This window comes from Lytechinus pictus, chromosome 17 (assembly GCF_037042905.1).
Source record: "Lytechinus pictus isolate F3 Inbred chromosome 17, Lp3.0, whole genome shotgun sequence".
Classification (NCBI taxonomy): domain Eukaryota; kingdom Metazoa; phylum Echinodermata; class Echinoidea; order Temnopleuroida; family Toxopneustidae; genus Lytechinus; species Lytechinus pictus.
The window spans coordinates 8,919,954-8,944,126 of NC_087261.1; the positions used below are offsets into that span (position 1 = coordinate 8,919,954).

The 24,173-nt window shown below is 36.3% G+C and overlaps 1 protein-coding gene across 1 annotated transcript; it reads left to right on the forward strand.

Moving 5' to 3' along the window:
• Positions 1–953: 953 nt before the first annotated feature.
• LOC129280359 (squalene monooxygenase-like) lies at positions 954–23,919 on the forward strand. The gene is made up of 10 exons (XM_064112324.1): positions 954–1,307; positions 5,297–5,519; positions 11,451–11,631; positions 15,639–15,735; positions 17,991–18,157; positions 18,588–18,721; positions 19,587–19,808; positions 21,450–21,569; positions 21,886–21,973; positions 22,708–23,919. Exons 1-10 carry the CDS (start codon positions 1,200–1,202, stop codon positions 22,901–22,903), a joined length of 1,536 nt encoding a protein of 511 aa, XP_063968394.1. The 5' UTR covers positions 954–1,199; the 3' UTR covers positions 22,904–23,919.
• The last annotated feature ends 254 nt before the right edge of the window (positions 23,920–24,173 follow it).

Below are 24,173 nucleotides of genomic sequence, written 5' to 3' on the forward strand. Positions count from 1 at the left end.
TTGACAGCTTATTCAAGTTCATACCTCATTTGAACAAAAATTTGGGTAACCTATTTGACACCTGTTCCCTTGTGACGTCGATCCATTCATGTTATGAAACGTTTTTTTTTTTGTTGACATAAGCATGATTTCATTTTATTCAATGAAGGTTTATTCCACAAATCCGTGACGTTACAAAGCTTCGATGTGACCATGCTGAACAGAGTTTACATACATACGACAAATATAATTCACAGTATTGATAATTAATACGCCACAGCACATTTGTCATTATGAAAAGAATGGGGTATCTTCAGTGGCGTACCTAGGATTTTCCACAGGGGGGGCAAAACCGGCTGAAAAATTTGACAAGCAAAAAAAAAAGAAAAAGGTCTTCAATGAAAAAGGTCTTCAATCGTACCAGAAAAAAATGTGACAAGCAAAAAAAAAAAAAAGTTTTTCAATCTCGTCCTCGTCATGGGGGACAAAATAGGCTTTCAAGCTCGTCAGGGGGGCAGGGATACGTCATTTGCAGATAAATATTTAATTTACTTGCTATTTTCTTACCTGTTCCTATTTCTGCGACTTATTTGGATATTCACACTCTCTTTATCTTTTTTTTACCTTTCCCTTTTTGCTCCTCCTGAAAGTGGCGCTCGTGCGCACATGCCCACTGCCCCCTGCCCCCCCCCCCCTCCTTCTAGATACGCCACTGGATATATCGACATTCATGCGAACAACTGAGTCAGAATTGCCTCAAAGATTTTTTCCCAACGTTATTTGCCAATGTTACCAATATTTTAATAGTGCGGGACGTACAGAATACGCCCATTCGTTATTGGCGACTTTAAATTGAACTGTTATCTTACTCGCGCATGCGCAATAAGATGTACCTTCCACATATTTTATATCTTTTTGATCTTAAGGACACTGACAGTCAGAGCATAACCGTGTCTTATTTCTATCATTTACTCATTGGACTCTTTGCCTATACTTCTCAACAAACCAGACTCAAGCGACCCTGACAGATTCACTGTATCAATATAGTGTGTTTGTTCATCCCAATAATTGTTCTTTTGTTATGCTTTGCTAGATGAGTCAACTGTGAAGAAAATTTACTGCTTTTACAATTAACTGATTTTTTTTTCTTCATTTCTATCATTCTTAATTTAGTCAATGCACGTTTGTAATTTTCGTCCATTGAGGAGTTAACTCGCGTAATGGAGATCAAAGTTGAAATGATCATCGCCTGTTCGGTGATAGTAATAATTTCATCCGTTCTATACGTTCTAGGAGGGATCCTCGGACTTCGAGAAGTCACAAAAAAGGTAAGCAACTCGGGAGAGGGGTGAGACGGTGATACAGTGCATCCCACCCCCCCAAAAAAAACCACCAAATGGATAATCATTGATTTATCAATACTTATTCACAGACACAAAAGACATATGAACTATCATCGGAAAGCTTGGGGTTCCCCATTTCATCTGTTGTGAAATAATGATGAATTATTCTTTTTGTATGAGTGAGTCAAAACAATTTGATGAAAGGTAATAAAAAACTAACTTGGTGGACGGTATCTAAATTTCAAAAAAAAAATTACATGTCTAAAATATTCAATGTCTCCTCTTAATTTGATACCTGAATCCCATGAAATGGTCTAGGAATATGAAATGTATGTTTCTTTGTTATAATGATACTGATATTTCCGTAATTTCATTTGATAAAAGTGTTTTCACGGATTTCCTAACGGCTGCCGTAGCAATCGCAACAGGGGCGGAATATATTCATCCACGTTTTCCCTCATATAGGCAGCTAAAAGCGGATGTTTGGGGTTGTTTTTAGGGGCACTCCTAAAGAAAGATTGATGTTTTAAGAACATCTTAGCTTTATTCTTACAAAGAAAATAATCTGTCTCATAAGGTCTAATTAGGTTTGAATTATTCGAGCACGGAGAGCGAGCTCGTTTTCCTTCTGTTTCGGGTTGTTGTTGTTTTTTGCTTTCAAAAGTATTTAGAATCGAAAATTGTGAGCAGTTTCCTTGATAAAGAAAGTACTTTTCTAACAAATTTACGGATGTGAAAAGAAAGCTATTAAGGTTTCAGAGAAAGGTTACATATCTCACCAATGGAATATTGCGGAAGCGAAGCGTCAGCTAAAAAAAATCCATAATTATTCCAATCTGAAAACTGGATGTTCTAATCATTTTTTTACTTATGAACAGGATGGGTGTTTAATCAACCCCAAAAGGAACCTTTGAAGTACTGTTTAACATGTGAGAAAATAACGAATTGAATGATGTGATCACGAAGCGCGAGCTGATTTTTATTTTATTTTTTTTTTGCCATTTAGAAATTAACAAAGGGGAGATTCTATGGAATTTCGTTATAACGCTAATACAAAGCGCGAGCTGAAAATTCTTTATTTTCTGACCCGAAAATTGACATTCCAAGCACTTTTTGTGTGAACTTTAATTTGGAGGGGATATGTATTTCATTAATCAAATAATGCGAGAACGTAGCGAGACCTGAAATTTATATGCAGTACGTTTTGTAACCATGAACAAGATGCGTGTCTCGTTAAAACTAAATGAAAAAAAATCGAATCGTCAGAAGACAATTTTTTCGTATTGACTTGGAGATGGGATATTTTAAGCCTCATGTTATTCATCTTATCGTTTTAAGCTAATTTTTTTCCAACTTTTCTTCGCATTTACTACGGGGAAACTCTCTTCAACGCACCAAATCCTTTCAAATATGCAAGTCAAATCACAATGGAGAGCCGAAAGGCTTTTGTCGAAAGTCTGCGGACAGGGACAGCATCGGAATCTATCGACTCTGGACACATACTTGCAAATGTTCGTCCGATGCAAATCTTCGGATGATCTGCTATCCCGGTCCATCAACTTTCGACAATAGCCTTTCTGCTCTCCATTGTGATTTTAATTGCCATTTCAATGGAATCGACGCGTTGTAGACAATTTCCCCGTAGTTTGAGCGAAAACTGCCTATTGTTTCACTCAACAGGCAAAGCGCGCACAAAACAGAGTGTTGAATGATTACAAACCTTCATGTTGTTCGAATTTAAGCGATTTTTTTTATTTGTATGTTTTTATTTACATCGTCACTGTACATTGAACAAAAGAAAACAACATGATATACATTAAAATTCAACATAAAATATTTGACATTATATAAGTATAGCCAGAAAGAATTTTAGATACATGTGCAATAGTGAGCAAACATGTGGCCTAATTTGATCTTCTTTTTGCAATTTTTCAAAAAAATACCTTTTTTGATATTTGCTCTCCATTTAAGCGATTTATACTTCATATTACGCATTAACAATTTCAACCTACCACTGTTTAAAGCAGTAAAATCAAAATTCGGAGCTGACCAAAAATTGCAAATATGTCGTTTGTCCAAAGTCTAGGACGAAACTTCTGATTTGATTCACCTATATTTTCGACTAAGATTTTTTGGTTGTGCTCTGCCACGAAAGGAAATTGAAAATACATTTTCTATGTTCTTGAATCTCGTCGTGCGTCGTGAAAGCGATAAACTTCCTATTGCAAAACTGTTATGTCGAATAGTTAACGAAATGACGAACATGACTAAGGGATTGTGGAGTCTAGAGTTATAGGTAACGCTATCCTGTACCCCATTTCTGATGACGTTAGACAAGGGAACAATCCTCATCTCACGAGATGTTCCTCGTCAGCTAGTTATCAGAATATTCTTCCAAAATGACGTTTGGACTTAAATCCAGTCATCGCATCATGTACAATAGTCCGGAGTCCGAAGAATCACTCTTTCGGTCCAGACGTCCACCACAACATGTAAAATGTCTTGCGTTACCTCATGGTGCATGAAACCTTAAAGGACAAGTCCATTTATATTTTAAAAACATAATTCCATATTTATTTCTCAATGTGAACCTTCCACTTTGCGATTTAATTTTATATCCCAATCTCAACCTTCTTCACAGCTTATAAATTTGTTTATTGAATTTAGTGCATGTATTTCAGTTATCATTACCATATGATAGCTTTTATTTATAAATATCTTTGGAATTTATTTTGTAACGTGCTCTCATCTATAATTACCTTGTAAGTGCAATATACCAACATCAATTAATTAATTGTTACTTTATATTATTTGACTATTTCATTTCACTTACGTAATTATGAAATTTATGTTTACATTGTAATCTTTGTTTGTATCAGTCTCCCGACTGTTTTAACAAGGAAGTATTTTGTACAATAAACCGAAATCAATGAATAAATTTAAAAAAAACAGCAAAAAGATGACTTGAATAAAAGGAGAAAATCCAACAAGCATAACACTGAAAATTTCATCAAAATCGGATGTAAAATAAGAAAGTTATGACATTTTAAAGTTTCGCTTATTTTTCACAAAACAGTGATACGCACATCCTGGTCGGTATGCACATTAGGGGACTGATGACATCACCCACTATTTATTTATTTTATATTCCATTATATGAAATATGAAATATTTAGATTTTCTCCTCATTGTCACGTGCAAAAACAGTTTTATTTTCCCCTGAACATGTGAATTACCATTGTCTGAACATTTTGTGGTTCTGTCAAGTTGGTCATTAAAGTCAAATCTGTAAAAAAAAATGTATATATATATTGTATAATTCAAACAATATAAAACAAAAGAAATAGTGAGTGAGGGACATCATCGATTCTCTCAGATGCATATCACTATGTTGTGCATATAACTGTTTTGTGAAAAATAAGCGAAACTTTAAGATGTCGTTACTTTCTTATCTTACATCCGATTTTGATGAAATTTTCAGCATTGTGCTAGTTTGATTTTTCTTTATTTATTAAAAATCAACATTTTTCTGGGGTGGACTTGACCTTTAATACAAGCTTTTCTGGTAGCATATTTGGTCCCAAAGCTTCGACTATTAATAGTGAAATACAGTGTTCTGTCTTCAGAGGCCTTGGTATTGTCTTTGGGCCATCACCTTCGCATCGGGATATTTCCTCGGATGAGACCAGGGTTTCCGTTTCATAAAAACTTGTTACAATAAAAAATGCCCAATTTCGATAACAAGAGCAGTATATCAGCCAATCAAATCTCGCGATTTCAGTGGTTTAAAACAATTATTGTAAATTTGTTATCATAACAAGTGGTATGAAATGAAATAAGAAATAAGATGAAATAATTTAAGACGGAAGTTCACCCTGGAGTAATAACAATTTCGATAGCTCCTGTTTATTAATTAAAGTAGTTTGATTATCTAAAATATTTTAAGATGAATCATTCTACCTTCCATTCTTTAGACTCGCAAACAACAACGAAGAATGAAAGTGAATGGTAACAGCACCGAACCCGAGGTCATTATCGTTGGCTCGGGTGTTCTGGGATCTACTATGGCGACTGTTCTGGCACGAGATGGTCGCAGAGTTACGGTCATCGAGCGGGACATGAAGGAGCCCGATCGTATCGTCGGCGAGCTTTTTCAGCCGGGAGGAATTCGTACTCTGGAGGACCTAGGCTTGGGAGGTTAGTCAGTTTGTTCAGTGCAATACAACAACATTTCATACTCTGCTGCAGGGGCAAAAATAACTGATTTAACTCTTACTCTGCCAGGCCCAATACCCCTCTACTGCCAGGGATATTCGAGGGAATCCTAAATTGACCGAAACGTGAGCAGCGACTCATTTTAAAACGGTCATAACTCTTTACCCGTACGTTGTATAATGAAACCTTCTACACATGAAATGATGCATGGTTCATGGACTTTATGATCATGTTATGACCTTTCATATTTGCGTTTGGAAAATGGAGAAAAGATGTAATATTTTACATCGTTTTTTTTTCAATAAGTAAAACCTAGAAAATTATGATTTCATGAACATTTCAAAGAGTAAATAACCTGAGGAATTGTAGAGATACCAAGAAATTAAGAAGATAAAATGAAAGTTCAATGTTTACGCTTTCAAATGACGTATCTATTGATGAAATTGAACAAACAGAAATAATGAAAAATAATGCTCTTTTGAATGAAATACTAATTTGCTAATCAAGTTATTTCCTCTGAAATACGAGAGGGTTTATACACACGCAATTGAAACCGACCTGTTAAAAAAAAGGGCATTGTCGTCGATTAAGTGACCAATCACAGCATAGCTGCGATCCCCACGCAAACACACAAAATAATATATTAGAGCCATGTATCTTCGGCTCGCTGTAAAAATGGCAGAGGTAAAAATGGCAGAGGTAATATTGGCAGAGGTAAAAATGGCAGAGGTAATAATGGCAGAGGTAAAAATGGCAGAGGTAATAATGGCAGAGGTAAAAATGGCAGAGGTAAAAATGGCAGAGGTAAAAATGGCAGAGGTAAAAATGGCAGAGGTAAAAATGGCAGAGGTAATATTGGCAGAGGTAAAATGGCACGGGTTATAATGGGAGAGGTAAAAATGACAGCTCTAGGTAAAATATGGCCAGTCTTAAAGGGGAATCCAGCCTTGGCCATAAAATGTTGTGTTGGGAAGGAGAAAAATAAATTAAACAGAATGGTGAAAGTTTAAAAGAAATCGGACAAGCAATAAGAAAGTTATAGCTGCTTTAAAATTAAGATTACTAATAGTATGTAGGTAAATTATGACAAGGGGCAAGGACAACTTTCCCATAGGCCATGTACTTTTATTATCAGGGATTTGTGGTTTTCTCCTAAGTACCCATTCCCCTGGGCAATAATCTAAATATAACCCAGTTAGTATATTGTTTAATGTCCTCATAAATGAAAAATATAATTTGAAATAAAACTTTTGGGAAAAATGACATTTTAGCCATAATATGTATTGGAGTACATGGAAGAGTAGTCCTTGCCTTACATCACTATGACATCCCACATGCGGCCAATTTGAAGTCTCCATGAGTATAGTGATTACCAATATTTACAACTTTTAAAAATTCAGAACTTTCTTGTTGTTTGTCCAATATTGTTCAAACTTTCACCTATCAACTCGTCTGATTTTTCTTTTTCTTATAAAAACAAGTTTTTATTTGGGTTGGATTCCCCTTTAAACCCCCATGCAATGAATTGTCAAAAAGCCCCCGCATGTACATACATTAAATAACAAGTGCATGTCACAGTTAGGAATTTCATCATCATTATGTCTTCATCGGCCTAACAATGCTATTTACGAATTCGTTGGAGGTGTACCGTGAACACTTTTTAAAAAGATATTTTTTCATTCAATTTATCAGGAGCAAAATGAAACTGCACTATTCTCATTCATCATTGTATTACATTCCTTTTTGTCTGGCTGGTTTTTTTATATCTAAAGTTTTGCCAGGTTTACCGATGCAAAAATGAGGAAGAGTAGACATAAGAGAGGTGGAGAGACAGAGAAGGTTAGGGGCGGGGAAATATATAGAGAACATAGCGGGGAAAGCTTAGACGTTGAAATTATCACGAATGATTATGGTTAAATATTATGTCCTTATTTGTAATGTCGTCTGTACTATTCTTTTTAAGTAATTGAATGACAATAAGCATGCATTCCCAGGCTTGGCACTGAATATGTAACTGATTATGAAAATCAATAATAATCTTGTTTTGACTGGTAAACCAATTTGGGGTCGATCAAGGGAGACCGTCTGGTTCAAATTATTTGCATAAAAGAAGACCCTGAACCTTTACCACTGCATCCAATATGATATAAACGCCTTGATGGTCATAACCCTTGGAAGCGGAAGTACTGTTGGGTATTTTGTACACCATAAGCAGCACCCTCTTGGTAATTAGCTTGGTATGCTAAAATGTATAGATTTGATACAAATCTCTGTTATTTTTCAAACAAAAGAAAAAACATTGTTTATTATCTTAGTGTTATAATTTTTACTGTAATTCTTTTTTTGACCTAAAAGAACTTAATTTAGTTGAAATAATTTTTTGTGTCATTTTCCCCCTTAACCAAATCCCCTTTCATTTTGGAGTATAAACTTGTTTTTCTCGGCTTTTTAACAAAACCAGCACCTCACTTTTCACTAACTTTTCAAAAGTAAGTGATGCTCACTCAAGCCGAAATATTTTTCGACAGTTATATCGTCATTTGCTTAAATGGATCTGTACCATTGTTAAAATGTGGAAAAATCTTCAGGATTTTACATGCGGGGGCTTTTTGACAATTCATTGCATGGGAGTTTAAGACTGGCCATATTTTACCTAGAGCTGTCATGTTAACCTCTCCCATTATAACCCCTGCCATTTTACCTCTGCCATTTTTACCTCTGCCATTATTACCTCTGCCATTTTTACCTGGCACCGTATCTTCACAGTGCAGCCAACCGTACCCTTACATTCGTGTAGTCTTCAAAACAAGACCCTGTAATTTTACAGAATGCGCGGTATTCCGCAACAAACGCTATGGGGGAAACAAAATTATTATTGCAGAGTAAAATTTATGTCATTTCAATTCTTGTCAATATTGTCGTAATGCATTTGAATATTTGATTTGCAAAACATGTTTTAGAAAAATCGTAACCGGTTTGAAAAAAAAGGCAACGGTCTTCGTCGACTGCCAGGAAGCCCAATGGGATCTCTATTTGATATAAAATCGTAGCTGAACAGTGAAAGAAAGATAAACATTACAGGTAAAATTCACTCTGTGGACATTTCATGATGGGGGTGAAATATTCATTATATCTGCTTCGGTATTAAAAAGAATAATCTTTGACCAAAGTAGCCACATGTCTGATAGCGACTTCATTTTATTGTTCATGCCACCAAGTCATGAACAATAGATGCCCAGACTCTCTTTCATGAGGAATGTCTAATCCGCGCTCCCTCCTGACCTATTATCGAGGAGAGCAATTTAGCACAGGATGTTCATAGACATCGGGGCACGCGCGCGTCTTTTGATTTGACAATTGAATACTTTCAAAGGTTCCGATACGAACAATAGCTTTTCTTTCCTTTGAGATCAAGATTAAAATTCCTCTGTCTCTTTCCCCAACACCTTCCATTGACTTATTGCCATTAAAATACATAATTTTTATTCAAATATTTGTTTCGACTTTAAGACATTTAGCATCGACAATATGCGTCAAATTGTCTAATCTAAATGATGATGATGATGATGATGGGGATGATGGTACAGATAGCATGGATAATGTCGAGAATGATAACAAGAAATCAATGGGAAAAAAGCACACCTCTGCCACCACGACCACCAGCACAAGCACTGGCATCGTTACTTGATAAGCTCATATCACACATGTAATGGTTTAGTTTTTCATAGAATTGTGGAAAATAAAATTTGAACTTTGAATTTCTGAATCATGATGGATATCTGCAATAGGATGGGGAATAAGAAGAAGAAGGTGAAGGAGAAGAATAATGATAATGATAATGATAATTACAATAACAATAACAATAGTGATAATAATGATTATGATAATAGTAATACCAATAATGATAATAATAATAACAATAATAAATGAATAAATAAATAATGAGTGTGATGGTTGCAGTGCGACGAGAGTTGGAAATGACAGCCTTCTTTACTCATATATTTATAACGGGAACAATTTTGTGAGAATGCTAAAAAACAAAGTATAAGACCTTTCCACCGCCCCCCCCCCAAAAAAAAAAAAAATCTCCCCCAAACCGTGCACATTTGCAGGCAAAAAAAAATCCTTGACACAAGAATACTACCATACCGGCCTGGAAAAGACCCGATCGATAGCTCATGAATATTCATGTAACGATAGCGAATGGGCGAGGAACATCGTACCGCTCTGTCATTGGTCAATTCCGAGCTGAATGCCTTCGCACAATCGCCTTTGCTCTGCCCATAGAAGTACGTGTATTGCTACACACAACTGTTATATCACACGTGTCTATAGGGGAAATCTTGATTCAGATCGCGGCAATATCCGAAATCAACTCTTCAAAATAATGATGCAAAAATACAATTTTACTCAAAAAATGTCTATGTAAACCACTATTTTTTATATGATAAAATGAATTGTGAATTCCTTGCCAGTATAACAACATAAAAAACACAGAATATGGTGTTGATTTTCTGGCTGTAAAATTGGTTAAACAAAAAAAAGTTACTTGGGCACGTATAGCTGCCAATGGCACTAGAGGGCTATGGGCACGTATAGCTGCCAATGGCTCTTAAAGAGTTAAGCAATTTGGGCATATTTATTACTACTAGTCACTAGCGTACCTACGGGGGGCAGGGGGGCAGTCTGCCCCCCCCTGACGAGTCACAACCCATGCAAAAGACGTATCCATGCCCCCCTGACGAGCTTGAATACCTTTTTTGCCCCCCTGACGAGTTTGGAGACCGTATTTGCCCCCCCCCCGCCCCTGACGAGCTTGAAGACCTTTTTTTTTTTTTTTTTTTTTTTTTTTTTTGCTTGTCAAATTTTTTGGGGTACGAATTCCATTATTTTTGAGTGAAGACCTTTTTTTTTTTTTTTTTTTTTTTTTTGCTTGTCAATTTTTTTGTCCGACGGTTTTTCCCCCCTGTGCACGGAAAAATCCTAGGTACGCCACTGCTACTAGTACTACTACTACTACTACTACCACCACCACCACTACTACTACTACTTCCACCAACAAAAATTATACTACTATATCCGCACTTTTCGCAGTTACTACAGAGACACTCTCTACAACGCACCAATTCCTTTGAAAATGCAAGTCAAATCACAATGGAGAGCTGAGAGGCTTTTGTCAAAAAGTTGGTGGACAGCATCGGAATCTCTTGACTCTGAACAACGACGTATTTGTAATTGTTCGTCCGGAGCAAATCTTCGGATGATCTGCTGTCCCAGTCCAACAACTTTCGACAAAAGCTTCTCAGCTCTCCATTGTGATTTTAATTGCATTTTCAAAGGAATTGGTGCGTTGTAGAGATTGTCTCCGTAGTAAATGCGAAACATCCCTATTAGTAATATACTGCTGTTACGCGGCTGCTGCTGCTGCTATTAATTACCATTAAATCTTCTGATGCTTCTACTACTTATGCTGCTATTACTACTTTAACAACAACTACTGCTGCTGCTGCTGTAACTGTACTGTACTGCTGCTTCTGCTGCTGCTACTACTACTACTTCTACTAGTACTATTACTATTATCACCACTTCTACTATTACTACTACTACTACTACTTCTACTGCTGCTGCTGCTACTACTACTACTACTACTACTACTACTACTACTACTACTACTACTACTAATTCTACTACTACTACTTCTTCTACTACTACTGCTACTACTACTACTACTACTACTAATACTACTGCTACTACTACTACTACTGCTACTACTACTACTACTACTACCTCGACTGTTACTACTTATATTACTACTACTGCTGCTGCTATCCATGACTATGATTAGTATGATGATGACGACGATGATGACAATGATAATGATGGTTGTTTTTATGATGCTGATTTTTTTTTTAGATTGTGCATCTGGTTTTGAAGAGGTCCGATTGGACGGATTTGTGATTCACGATCCGTTCATCAACAAACCAATTGACTTCCAATATCCAAAGGGGGAAGCTGATAAGATTCAATCAGCTCGTTGCTTTCATCATGGTCGCTTCATCATGAGTCTGCGTAAGGCTGCCATGGCTGAGAAAAAGTAAGAACAATTTTTTAGTTACCCGATACATGTTCGTACTTTTTAATATCTTGCCGTTATTCATTTGAAAAATTATTAACTGATTTTAATCTTAATTTAGTCAAAAAGGGCTTCTGAGTCTCTACCATAGAGTGGTGTTCATTGTTCGACGTTAATCCACAAAATTACTCATAAAAGATGATTTTATTTGCTAATTTGTGTGTATTTGTTTAAAACCCCCTAAAATGTTTTTTCATCTCTTTTTATGAGCCGATTGAGATTTTATTTGTTTCATCGGTTCAGTTAGAAGTGCATGAGCTACTGAAACTCTACAAAACTTGAATGATTCTAAATTTTGCGCAGAATTCCGAAAGTCTGCCATTAATAAATCACGCTTATTTTTGTAAAATCTGATTGAAATTTCTTTTAGTACATCATACTTTCCATTTTTTCACCAAAATGTATACATGTATATTTACAGAAGAGTCTACACCAAACGTTTAAACACATTTTCGAAATTTTGTATAAAAATTAAAGATTTATGGTAAATACATAACGAAAAATTACACAAAATGTGAATTGAACCTATTTTGTGCAAACTGCTTCATATATCGTGAACCTGATCTGTACTTGGTATTTTATGATTCCATTGGTCTGTTGGGTTAAAATTAAACTTTGCTTGAATTTCTGCTTTGGATGCCAGATGAGGACTACATTACTGATTTGCTAGTTTTCGTACTTTCTTGGTTAAAACAACATCAACAAAATTATATCACATTTATCTCAATATTACTTAACTATTTTATTTTATTAAATAAAGTGAGTGTAATGTTTGTGTTGCTAAATTTTGTTTTACTGACAAACATGGATTTTTTTTTGGGTTTGTTACTAATGTGGATTCATTTAAAAATGATGAATTTCTGCCATAAAATTCCACGTATGACATCATTAGTGACTTTTACAACATGTGTGTGGGGGTGGGGGTGCGCGGTGTGTGGGTGTGTGCGTGTGTGTGTTGCATTCGTGACCAGCCACACCATAATCAATAAGTCGCCCAAAATATTTTAGAACTTTTATTGAACTTTATTACTGAATATCTGAGCAGTATGAAAAAGAATAAGCTAGCTTTCTAATTTTTACTTTTTAAGATTAAATATTGTCATTTTGGATTTTTCTACCGAGAACATTCCCTAGTGACTTATTGTAGGTTATGGAGTGGCTGGTCTTATTTTTTCATGTTATTGCCCTAAATAATAATAGTTGTTTAATAAAAGAAACAAGACTCAAGGTTAGCTGATTATGTTTTCTTTTGTCAGGAGTTTAGTGCTAGTTGGGCAAATAAGTTTCATAACAAAAGCAAATAAAACACCATTCTGTATAATATTTACCTGTGAAGTGAAGGTCAAAATCGAATTTGTTGATGATATAAGCCAGATTTTTAAAAATGGAGGAGAAAGGGAAGGTATAACGCACGTCAGGTGACCTTGTTTGTGCTCATTGATTATGACGTTGACTTTGCACTTAAAAACGTGGTCCAATCGTTTTAAGTCGTACGTAACATTAGGAGCAGTTTTGTGAAACACCCACCTAGAGAGTGTTACACAGAGTGTGTGACCTCGTGTCGTGTTTAAATACCAATGTGGGCATATACCATGAAAAACGATGGTAGTTACCTTATTGATAACTACGCATTTATGCGCTGTCTCTAAGACAAAGAATGATCTCACCATATACACTGCAAAAACACCGGTGTTGACTTAACACCAGCCCGGTATATACGTCCACACCAGAGAAGTGTTAAACAACACCTGTTTGGTTTTGGTCTAATACCAGACAGGTGTTTATACAACACCGATTAGTATTAAAACAACGTCGGTTTGATTCCAAACTAGTGTTTTTTTAAATACTTTTCTAATGTGGAAATATATAGATTCCGGGCTGGTGTTAAATCAACATCGGAGTTTTGTGCAGTTTACTGTACACGAAGTGCCATTTTTAGTTAAGCGTTATTCCTTGTGAAACGCCCCTCTCTTCTTCCCCCTTCACATTGTGAAAGTTCAAAAACCCCGTAAACAAACAAAAGTTTATATTGTTATTTTAATTACACGATTAAAAGTACTAGGTAAACTAATATTGATTTGATGTTCCCAACAACATATTTATATATTTGTAAATGTGTGTAAATTGTCCAACGAATTGATTATTAAAAGATAAGAGTGTTTGAATAGAGTTTGAAGAGATAAGATATCAAACACTCTGTCTTCATGCTCAAGAAATTACCCGGTTTTATTTACGAGATGTATTCGGCTAATCCAAACTTTTCCACTCACCACCCAGGTGTTAAATGTGTACCTGGTAGGATGCGAAATCCTATGTACATGCAGTATGCCTAGCAGCTGATTCTTGAAACTCTTGTTGGAATGCTCCCCAGGGAGTAGAGAAAGTGCATACATTGTATGCGGGCATGTCACGATCCGATGACCGGGGTAATATAGCTGCAAAGCGCCTAAGCTAGTCTGACACTTGCACGAGTCTGTGGCATGTATTGGCACGAATCGAGTCGTGCCAATGCGCAAACTAATCGTAAACTGGCGTGAAGTGAGCGTAAATCCGTCGTAACTGTCGGGACGAGAATTTTGAAATGTTAAAAATATTTCTCACGACAAAATTTATCGACCGGATCGTGAACTATGCGCAAACTGTTCGTGAACTCGTCAGGACCATGTTTTTTTTTTTTTTTTAACGGTTTAATTCAACAAGGGTGTCTATAGCGGCTGAAAAGCCGAATTGCATTACCCTTTACAATCATTTACATAAAAATACAATCAATATCAAACAAAAAACAACTCGATTTACACAAATTCTACATCATAAATACAATTATATCACGATATAAATTAAATAATAAATTGATACTGATAGTACATGCATTTGTTCTAAAATGTTGTAAAAAAAATTCTAACAGATTAATTAAAAATTCACATCTGAATGGCAAGATTCGCTTTTTTCTTTCCCGTATTAACCTGATTCAAAATATTATAATGAAACAATGAGTTCATCATCTTAAGTTGTTTACTCAAAGCAAAGGACAGAGAGAAGAAAAGACACAATAAGAATTAGAAAGAGAGGGAAATTGAGCGAAAATCAAAGAGAGAGAAATGAAGGGAAAGAGGGAGAGAGGAAAGAGAAAAGCAATGAGGTGAATTGAGATAGTAAAAAAGACAGTTGACGTAAAGAGAGATTGCGAGTGTACAACAGATGGATACGTTATTAATTTATTGCACTTCCTAATAAAATTTGACAATTTACTAAACAGCATGATTCCAGGAGGATGCGTGCCAGTGCATGGTAGTGCGCGCAATGCTATGACTGTAACGAACTGCCACGAATAGTTCACGAACAGCTCACGTCGTGTTCACGAATAGTTCGGCACGACACCGTCCGAATTGCGTAAACTCGTCGTGCCAATGCGGGAAGTGCGTAAACTATGCGCAAACTATGCGTTAACTCGTCGTGCCAGTTCATGTTAATGTGGACACTGATTGGCACGCATTCGTAAACTATTCGTGAACTCGTCGTGAACTAGTCGTGAACAGTGCGGGAGCCTCCCAGTTTGTGCCCCAAAAGGGCATGACTTGCCACGACAAAATCATGGCCAAAAATCGTGCAAGCGTCAGCCTGGCTTTAGAGACGTCTTTCCGATGTAAGCGCTATATAAAAACGGAACATTACTATTATTATCCTTGTTAATAATTATCTGCTACAGTTTCAACAATGTGCCACTTAAATAAAGTCATACAATCTGCATTTTTCCGTCTTCTTGAGAACAATTCATTTTCTTGTTTATGACAACATATGGAAATAATGATATTAACCATGCGCAAAGACAGATTTTGTGTATATCTGAAAGTCCAAGAACTATAGTAATGTGATATTGTTTGTATATAGGTCATAGCAAAAGCTTTTGCTCGTGATTGCGATGGGAATTGCCCGTTAACTATTGTGACTTATATAATTGTGTTTTACAGCGTGACGTACATTGAAGGAACTGTGACTACTATCATAGAAGAGAAAGGACGAGTAGTGGGTGTGGAATATAAGAAAAAAGGCGAACAGGAGAAGAAGGTAAAGACAAAAATATTTTGGAATATTATTGTAAGGAATTGTGTCAATTGCAGGGTTGTTGATTTTTTTTTATTTAAATCGGATTTTTATGATTTAAATCAGATTTTTTTGATTTTTTTCCAACGAAAAATAATGGTCACACTTAACAAGTTTTAAACTATATTTAAACTGTTTTACACCAATAATAGTGGTCAAGTAGTCTTTTGAACATTGTGTATTGTACTATTTGACACAATAATCCACTTATATACAGGTAATTTTATTTTTTTTTACTTTTTTGGAGTGCTTCTCTCGATGATAACACTTTAAAGCATTTTTTGCTCTGTTTCATTTCTATATTCCCATAGACATGTTAGCATACACGTGAGAACATGCAACTCAGATTTTTTAAACTGAACACAATGTTAACCAATGCCTTTAAGCCATTGTAAAGCTTTATCATATTAAGACTTGTTTCCACAGAAATAGGGTTTGCAACTCTAGAGCTACATCTGGTATACAAAGCATTCGCAAGTCACAACTGTACGTTAATAACATCTAATTTGAATGTAATATTTAACCAGATTTGCAATAGGCACTTCCTGACATTTTATGTTTTCATTACAGTGTAACCTCAGTTCCAAATAAAACTTCAATAAATTTCGTTGCAAGATGCAGGATAAGCACCACTGTCCACCACATCATTGATGTGCTGTTTTTTCAAACTATTACATGAACAAGCAAGCACAGCAGTTGTATTGCTGCATACAGTAACACTTGCCCAGCAACTTTCCCATTTTTAAATTCTTACTTATTAAGTATACATGTGTACTTTGAAATTGTGTAATTGAATGTATGGGTATTGATAAGAAAATACACAAGCATGCAAATATACATGCAATTCTTATCAAATGTACACATATGCCTTCAACTTAAGTAATTGAAAGAATGGGTATTAATACAAGAAGGAGGTACATACAAGCCCGGGGGGGGGGCACTCAGTATATAATGCATAGTGGGTATGTGCCGTGGAGGGGACCCCCATTTTTACACTAAAATTTCCGTTCCAAGGCATAGCATTTTTGTCTTATTGAGAAAAAGAACGAAGAAAGCCGCTCCAAGGCATAGCATTTCCTTCTTATCGAGAAAAAAGAAGAAAGAAATCCGCTCCAAAGCTTCGCATATTTTTCGTTACGCCGTTCCGTCGCATTGATCTGCTACAATTTTGGTGAAAAGCGGCCGTAGAGCGCTTTTCGACCATCGCCTAAGCGCGAGCGCACCCGGCGGAGGCCGCGCTAGCTGCATTATGCACGATTGCCCGTTCCATATATAGGGATGCATACGCACTCACAGAGATACGGAGATCCGTTCCGAGGACCCCCATTTTCACAAACATTTGTAGTTCCGAGCCCGTTCCGAGGACCCTCCTTTTTAAAATAAGCCCGCTCCAAGGCCCCCGTGTTTTGCCTTGCCCGCGGCACACCCCTACCACTTTTTTGGTCGAGTGCCCCCCCCCCCCGGGCATACAAGTAGTTCAGCTGTTTTGTAAAAGTATCCAAGTTGTGGACTTTGAGCACCTTTGTAGATTTTATATATTATTTTATTGAAGATTGAACAGTTTGGTGTACAAACAGAGAGTTATTTATCATTACTTCGTTAGAAACTTGTTGTTTTCATCAGTTTTGCTTGTTTTACAATTTGAAAATAAAACAGTGGTGTTAAATCAGACTCCATGAGGGTGTATCATTCTTTTAAAGTATCTCTAAAGCATGTGGAACAGAAATGAAAATGATTACATTGAAAGTATCTGTTAAGAAGAAGAGAAAATAGAGAAAACTAATTTTTTTCATAAAAGTTGATTTAAATCAGTGATTTTTTTTAAAAAAATCAAGTGATTTAAATCGCGATTTAAATCATGATTTAAATCGACATGATTTAAATCAAACAACCCTGGTCAATTGGAAATCGTTTAAGGTTAGTTGTATAAGATTGAAACATAAACAAAATATTGTATATGTATTGTGCGTGGGTGGGTGGGTGTGATGGTGTGTGTGTGATGGTGTGTGTGTGTATGACTAGTGTAGGCAAACTATCATCCGGGACTAATATTTACTGCTCAAAATCATTCCCAATGTGCTTTACATACCAGCCCTACTATCACCCCAAGACCTTGGTCGAATTTGTATGTGTTTAAAAAGATGATTTGATGTCCATTTCTCTCGGGTAATTCAGTGTCTTCCTGTGTCGTTTCGTATCGTTTTATTTGTTTGGAGCAGACCTTACTGGCACCACTGACGGTGGTTGCTGATGGCACGTTCTCGAAGTTCAGGAAGCAGTTTTCAATGGCCAGTCATGAGAAAATGAAAACACCGACATCCTACTTCATTGGTTTCAAACTTAAGGAAACGTATGACCTCAAAGCTAATCATGCTGAGGGCTTTTGGTATGCATTATCTTTATATTCTTTACTGAGAAAAGCATTAAACTTTCAGATACATATTCGTTAATCTATTGAGATCATTTGCTAAAGTTATAAAATGAAAGTTATTTATTGAACAGGTAGATTATGATCACCCGAAAATCATTCTATCGTTTTGTCAGCTTTAATGTAATCAGGTGGTCTGTCGTTATCGTCGGATCACTTATTGTTTTCGTCAGAATTTTCTTTATTTTATTTTTTTTCTATTTTTAAAACCAATGTTTGTCGCCATGATTACTCCAAATCGGCTACGTCAATTTCATTGAATTCTATGTCATCTTGGCCTATACAGGCTATCATAGACACGTCACAAAGGATTTCTTTGATTGACAAGATAACTGATAATATAACCCCGATTCTCTGTTTTAACTTTCTGGGACGCTCGGATATGTAGGTGCCAATCGACCCCGACAATAATGTACCGGATCTGTCCCGACACTATCCGTCTGATGGCGGATATTGAGACATCGGTGCAACCTAAGAACCCGAAGCAGTTCGTCATGGATACATTATATCCGGATCTACCAGGTGATTTTCTTTACTGACACATCGGATATTTTAGGTCGGATATTTTTTCTTCAAATAACTGACTAAGATTTTGGAATTCGGAATAGTCTCTCGGTTGAGTTTTGGTCTCATGAAACACCTAGGCCCGTATGCTGAACTCAGGTTTAGATTAAACCCTGGTTTAAAGTTGTGGTTTAACTATGGAGAGCCAGTTGGGGCACAAATCCTTAACAGTACACATCCAATTTATTAACTAATTTGGCACTCACATTGCCTGTGAATGATAAATGGAGTATTTTGAAGTATTTTCTTCATTATGAAAGCAACAAGAAACAAAATAGTAAACATAAAATATATACAATATAAGCATAATTTTTAATTTCTTGCTCCCATAATTTTAGCACAGAGTTAGACCCTGGTCTAAGTTAAACCTGATTTTAGAATACGTGCCTTAATATTTTTTCGAGTGTCAAATATTTACAACAGAAAATAAAAGAGATTTTCCCGAAACAAAATGCAATAAAACCTTAACGAATTGAAGCCAACAATAATTGCTGATATAATCGGCATTTTGTTGCGTGGAATATGAAAGACGACTGATGTCCGAAATCAGAATATGATACTGAATCGAGCGTGGAATTCTAAAACTGTCAGATTGAGTAATGTGTGATAGTAATTTGGATATCAAGCACTTATTACACGAGATTGATTGACATAATGACAGCTGAAACCCCCCTGAAACCACTGTAGTGAGATCATATCCAACTTTGAATTACTTATGATCTTATGAGATGGGTCATTTCAATTTAAAAGTCTGTTTCCTGTCATGATAAAGAAATCATTTACCAAGTTCCTATTATTGTAATCTCCAACTTATCTCACTTAGACCATCTTAAGAAAGTAGTAGGCCCGGCTATGGAGGACGATGGCGTGCGACTTCGTCTTGTTCCTACCTACTATGTTCCCTCAGCACCTCTCCAGAAACCCGGTACCTTGCTGCTGGGTGATGCACTCAACTGTCGTCACCCGTACACAGCTAGTGGAATGACGGTAGCTCTGATGGATATCAAGACCTGGGCTGATATCCTGCAAGGAATTGATTCCTTAGGTGAGTCTTCAGCTTTTTTTCATACTGAAGGCGAAGTGGAGTTACTCCGGATTGAGTTGATACGCATGTACTGTGGACCGACATTACACCCCCTTTCGAACTGGCTGACTCCGCAGCGGTGTATCTGCAGTCTTTTGGGTGTTTTCCAAGCGAGTTCGCGCCATATCGTGTGGCGCGCGTAACGCGCGAGATAGGCAATACCGCACTTCCGGTGCGGACTAACTCCGTCTGTAACCCGCTTCTCCAAGTGGGTTGAGCTTTGAATCCGGATCGAAATAATCCTAGAATTTTCATACTGCCCTCCAAAGTGGAGTAGTTCGGCTGTCGATATGAAAGTGAGAGATACCCAAAAGCTGGATAAAGCTCGTTGTATGCTGCCAAACGCACCACCTTGAAGCTACAGGAAAAGTACTCCATATGACCCAACAGTGTAATAGTAGTAATACTACTACTACTACTACTACTACTACTACTACTACTACTACTACTACTACTGCTAATACTACTACTACTACTACTACTACTACTACTACTACTACTGCTACTAATCTACTACTACTTCTACTACTACTAATAATAATAATAATAATAATGATATTACTAAAACTACTACTACGAATAATGATAATAATACTAAAACTACTACTAAGAATAATTATAATACTACAAAACAACAACTACTACTCCTACTTATACTGCTTCTACTATTGCTGCTGCTACTAATGCTACTACTACATTGCTTCTACTACTGCAAGTTAATCTTATTGCACTGCATTTTCTCTTCTAATGGGAAATCTCCTCAAGTTAATTGGCGTATATATATCATTCTCTTCAATGTGCGTATTCTCCGATATTGTGAAGAAGAAACCGCTATATACTGTAGGTATTACGAATGTGCACTTTCTGATAAAGTATCACAGGCTCTGTATCAATAGGATAATTATGTACTATTTTGTGTATTAATCAAGGGCGGGTCAAGAATTTTAAAAGGGGGCACATTTTCCCTAGGAAAATTTGACAAGCAAACAAAAAATGGGGCCCTCACTTGTGTATGAACGGCAGTTTCCCATAACAAAAATATTTGCTGTCACTCTTAAAAGGGAGGGGCACTCTTGTGAATGAACGACATTAGTTGTATTAAAAATATTGGCTATGACTCTCAAAATGAGGGGGCTCGGGCCGGATGTGCCCCCCCCCCCCTGAATCCAACACTGACACCGCGGTCTTTTGGCCCCGCGGTCGATAAGCCCTTCAGTAAAATCTGTAAAACCAAGATTATGTGTCACTATATCATCGTGGACCTATATAGATCTGGTACAGATACATAAACTGAACGTTGTGAAATCATGAAATAATAAAGTAAAAGTAAAAAAAAAAACGATCACACTGGAGATCGCCAACACAGATAGACACATGCGGGATACAGTGTTATTATTATTGATTTAAAAAATTAACCCCGACATTTTGCTTTCATCTCATGCTTGTCAATCTCTCAGCAATTTCACAATTTCTTCCAGAATTCATTGGCGGATATTTTGTTTTTTATTTATGCAAAAAGACTATATGGCTATCATTTTATTGGATTTTGAAGTCATTTTGAAATCGTTGTCACAACAGGCATTTGTCTTGAAACCTTTACAGATGACAAAGAGATCATGGCTGAGGCTATTAATGAGTTCCAGAAACGTCGCCGTGCTGGATACGCCCTCGTTATTAATGTCTTCGCTCAGTGTGTGAAAACAGTGCTCTTCGCTACCGACAGTAAGATAATTCACTCCTGAAAGTTAATACCACTGTAAAAGCTACATTTCTGAGACCGGAGAGAGAGAGAGTGTGTGTGTGTGGGGGGGGGGGGGCATCGTCAGACATATTGGTGAATGCATGCGTGTTCATGGGTTACCTCCCCCCCCCCCCCCCCCCTCGGCTCCAAAGATTTTCCTCTGATGCGCATGATGTGTATATTAACAGATCTGATCCTTATTGGGTGCAAGTATATTTTCATTTAAGCTTGTTATCGCCTCTTTAGGATTCTGCAGAAATATTTAACGATAAAATGAAATTAATTTCAATATTTCAGGATATCTATCTAAGTTCCGGCTTGGAGCTTACAACTATGTGTTACTAGGCGGAGAGTGCTTAAATGGACCTTTACGTATCTATGGCTGGTAAGAACATGCATATTGTTTACCATCTTTATAGCAGGTTTTCATATGAAATTATAACTTTTTGTAAATAATGATGATGATGTTAATAATAATAATAATAATAATGATCATTATAATAATAATTAAATAATAATAATAATTGATTTATTCGAAATTGCCATTATTGAATATTTTGAAATATCTGGTTGAGCTCCACGGCATATTGTGATTTACGAGCAGTAGTCTGTAGCAAGATATGGTCACCGATGAGGGCACAATTAATTTTTAGTCTTCAAAACCTTGGTTCTACAATTTCGTGGTATTGTAAGCATTGATACATTATAAGATACTAAATTACCAGTTTTTGTGAAAATATTTTTATTACAATCTCTTCCAATACTATAAATGATCCCGATGAATATATTTGTTTTTCAGCAATCTGCAGCAATCTGCTTATAATGGCAATCCTTGTCATGCACGCATTCTGTAAATGTTAGAAGTATTTGGTAGATCATATTTGTTTAGAGTGACTTTTCATTTAGTCCTTTTTTTCTTTATGATTTATGCCAACAAACAATAACCAATATGTAATGCTGTTCTGTCATAAAAAATATATTATATACGAATGTTATGAATGCAAAAATAAACAATCAATTAAAATCAAATATTCAGCCGTGAGGATATGCATACAATTATTTTGAAAGACTATAGTTCTTATTTCGTTGCTTTTTTTTCTTGTTTTTTTTTTTTTACAGTTTGGAACCTCGCCCGGCTCTATTGCTATATCACTTCCTGGCTGTAAATCTCTATACTGCTTACTACCTCCTCAAATCGGCACCGTGGTATGCCAAGCCAATAGCCCTTCTAGATGGACCGCTAGTCTTCATCCGGTCGTCTTATATGTTCTTCTCCCTCTGGCTCTCCGAATGCAAATCCGTTACTTACCAGTAGTAACATCATGGATACAGTTTCTTTAAAAACTCATTACTTAACCACTTTAAAGGCTACCGCACACCTTACGATTGGTCTGCCACCCGATTTCAGAATAAAATGTAGTAGAATTTGATGCTAACATTGAGACTTGGAATATCTTACTGTGTAATGTTCTGAATCATCGTACGAATACCTTGTTCAAATCTGTGACTATGCTATCATCCTTCTTAGAATAAAAGCGAATTTTATATCTAGTCGTAATGACGTCATAGCAGTCATAGTACGATTGGCTACGATTTGAAATTATTTTGGCCTTTACTCCGAAATAAAGGCTTGCAATCTTTCAAAATGTTTATATTAGTATTTTTTCAATTAATTTTAACCTCAAATAAAATGATATGTTCCATTCACATTTTCAGAAAATGAGCAAAATGCGATTTGTTCCAAAATCGGATCGCGAACAGTCGTAAGGTGTGCGGTGGCCTTAAAGGCTTAATGCCACCGCACATCTTACGACTGGTCTACGATCATGACGATCCGGATTTTGGAACAAATCGCATTTTGCTCCTTTTTCTTGAAAATGGGAATTAAAGTAGACCCTATCTATTTATTTCTCGTTAAAATTAATTGTAACAATATGCATATTAATACAACAAATTTGGATGATTGAAAGCCTTTATTTTTTAGTAAAGGTCAAATTAGTTTCAAATCGTTGCCAATCGTACGATTGCTATGGCATCATAACGATTAGATATTAAATTCACTTGTATTCTAATAAGGGTGGTATCATAGTAACATATTCGTACGATGATCAAGAACATTACACAGTAGATATTCCATGTCTCACTATTAGCATCAAATTCTACTACGTTTAATTCCATAATCTGGTCGCAGACCAATCGTAATGAGTGCGGTGACCTTTTAATTTTAATCCGTTTTGAAATACATCCACCAATCAGATCCAATGATTTAAATGAGGCGTCTTGTCGCTTATAACCTATGAAAATTTTGGCCCAAATGGTGATTTCACACACAAAAAAGATATGCCTAAAAAGTGCACAATTGATGGAAGTTTTGTTATTCGCCATTGGGATAATTACCTTGCTACCATGGTAAATCCTCAATACTCACCATATACATCTAGTTAATCGAATAGATATATAGACCCATCGCCATTATTACATGCTTATCGCATATATTAAACAAATATATCAGGCTTTGAGAAAGTATAGTGGAATTATTTATCCGAGGTTGGTCTGGCAATTACTATTTTTCCCCGAGGGGCGAA

What these genes read in the sequence shown, in the direction of transcription:
- LOC129280359 (XM_064112324.1), top strand. Translation starts at nt 1,200, where the DNA reads ATGGAGATCAAAGTTGAAATGATCATCGCCTGTTCGGTGATAGTAATA. An exon ending in GGAGGACCTAGGCTTGGGAG is followed by an intron (nt 5,520 to 11,450) that starts GTTAGTCAGTTT and finishes TTTTTTTTTTAG; the next exon opens with ATTGTGCATCTGGTTTTGAA. An exon ending in AAGGCGAACAGGAGAAGAAG is followed by an intron (nt 15,736 to 17,990) that starts GTAAAGACAAAA and finishes TGTTTGGAGCAG; the next exon opens with ACCTTACTGGCACCACTGAC.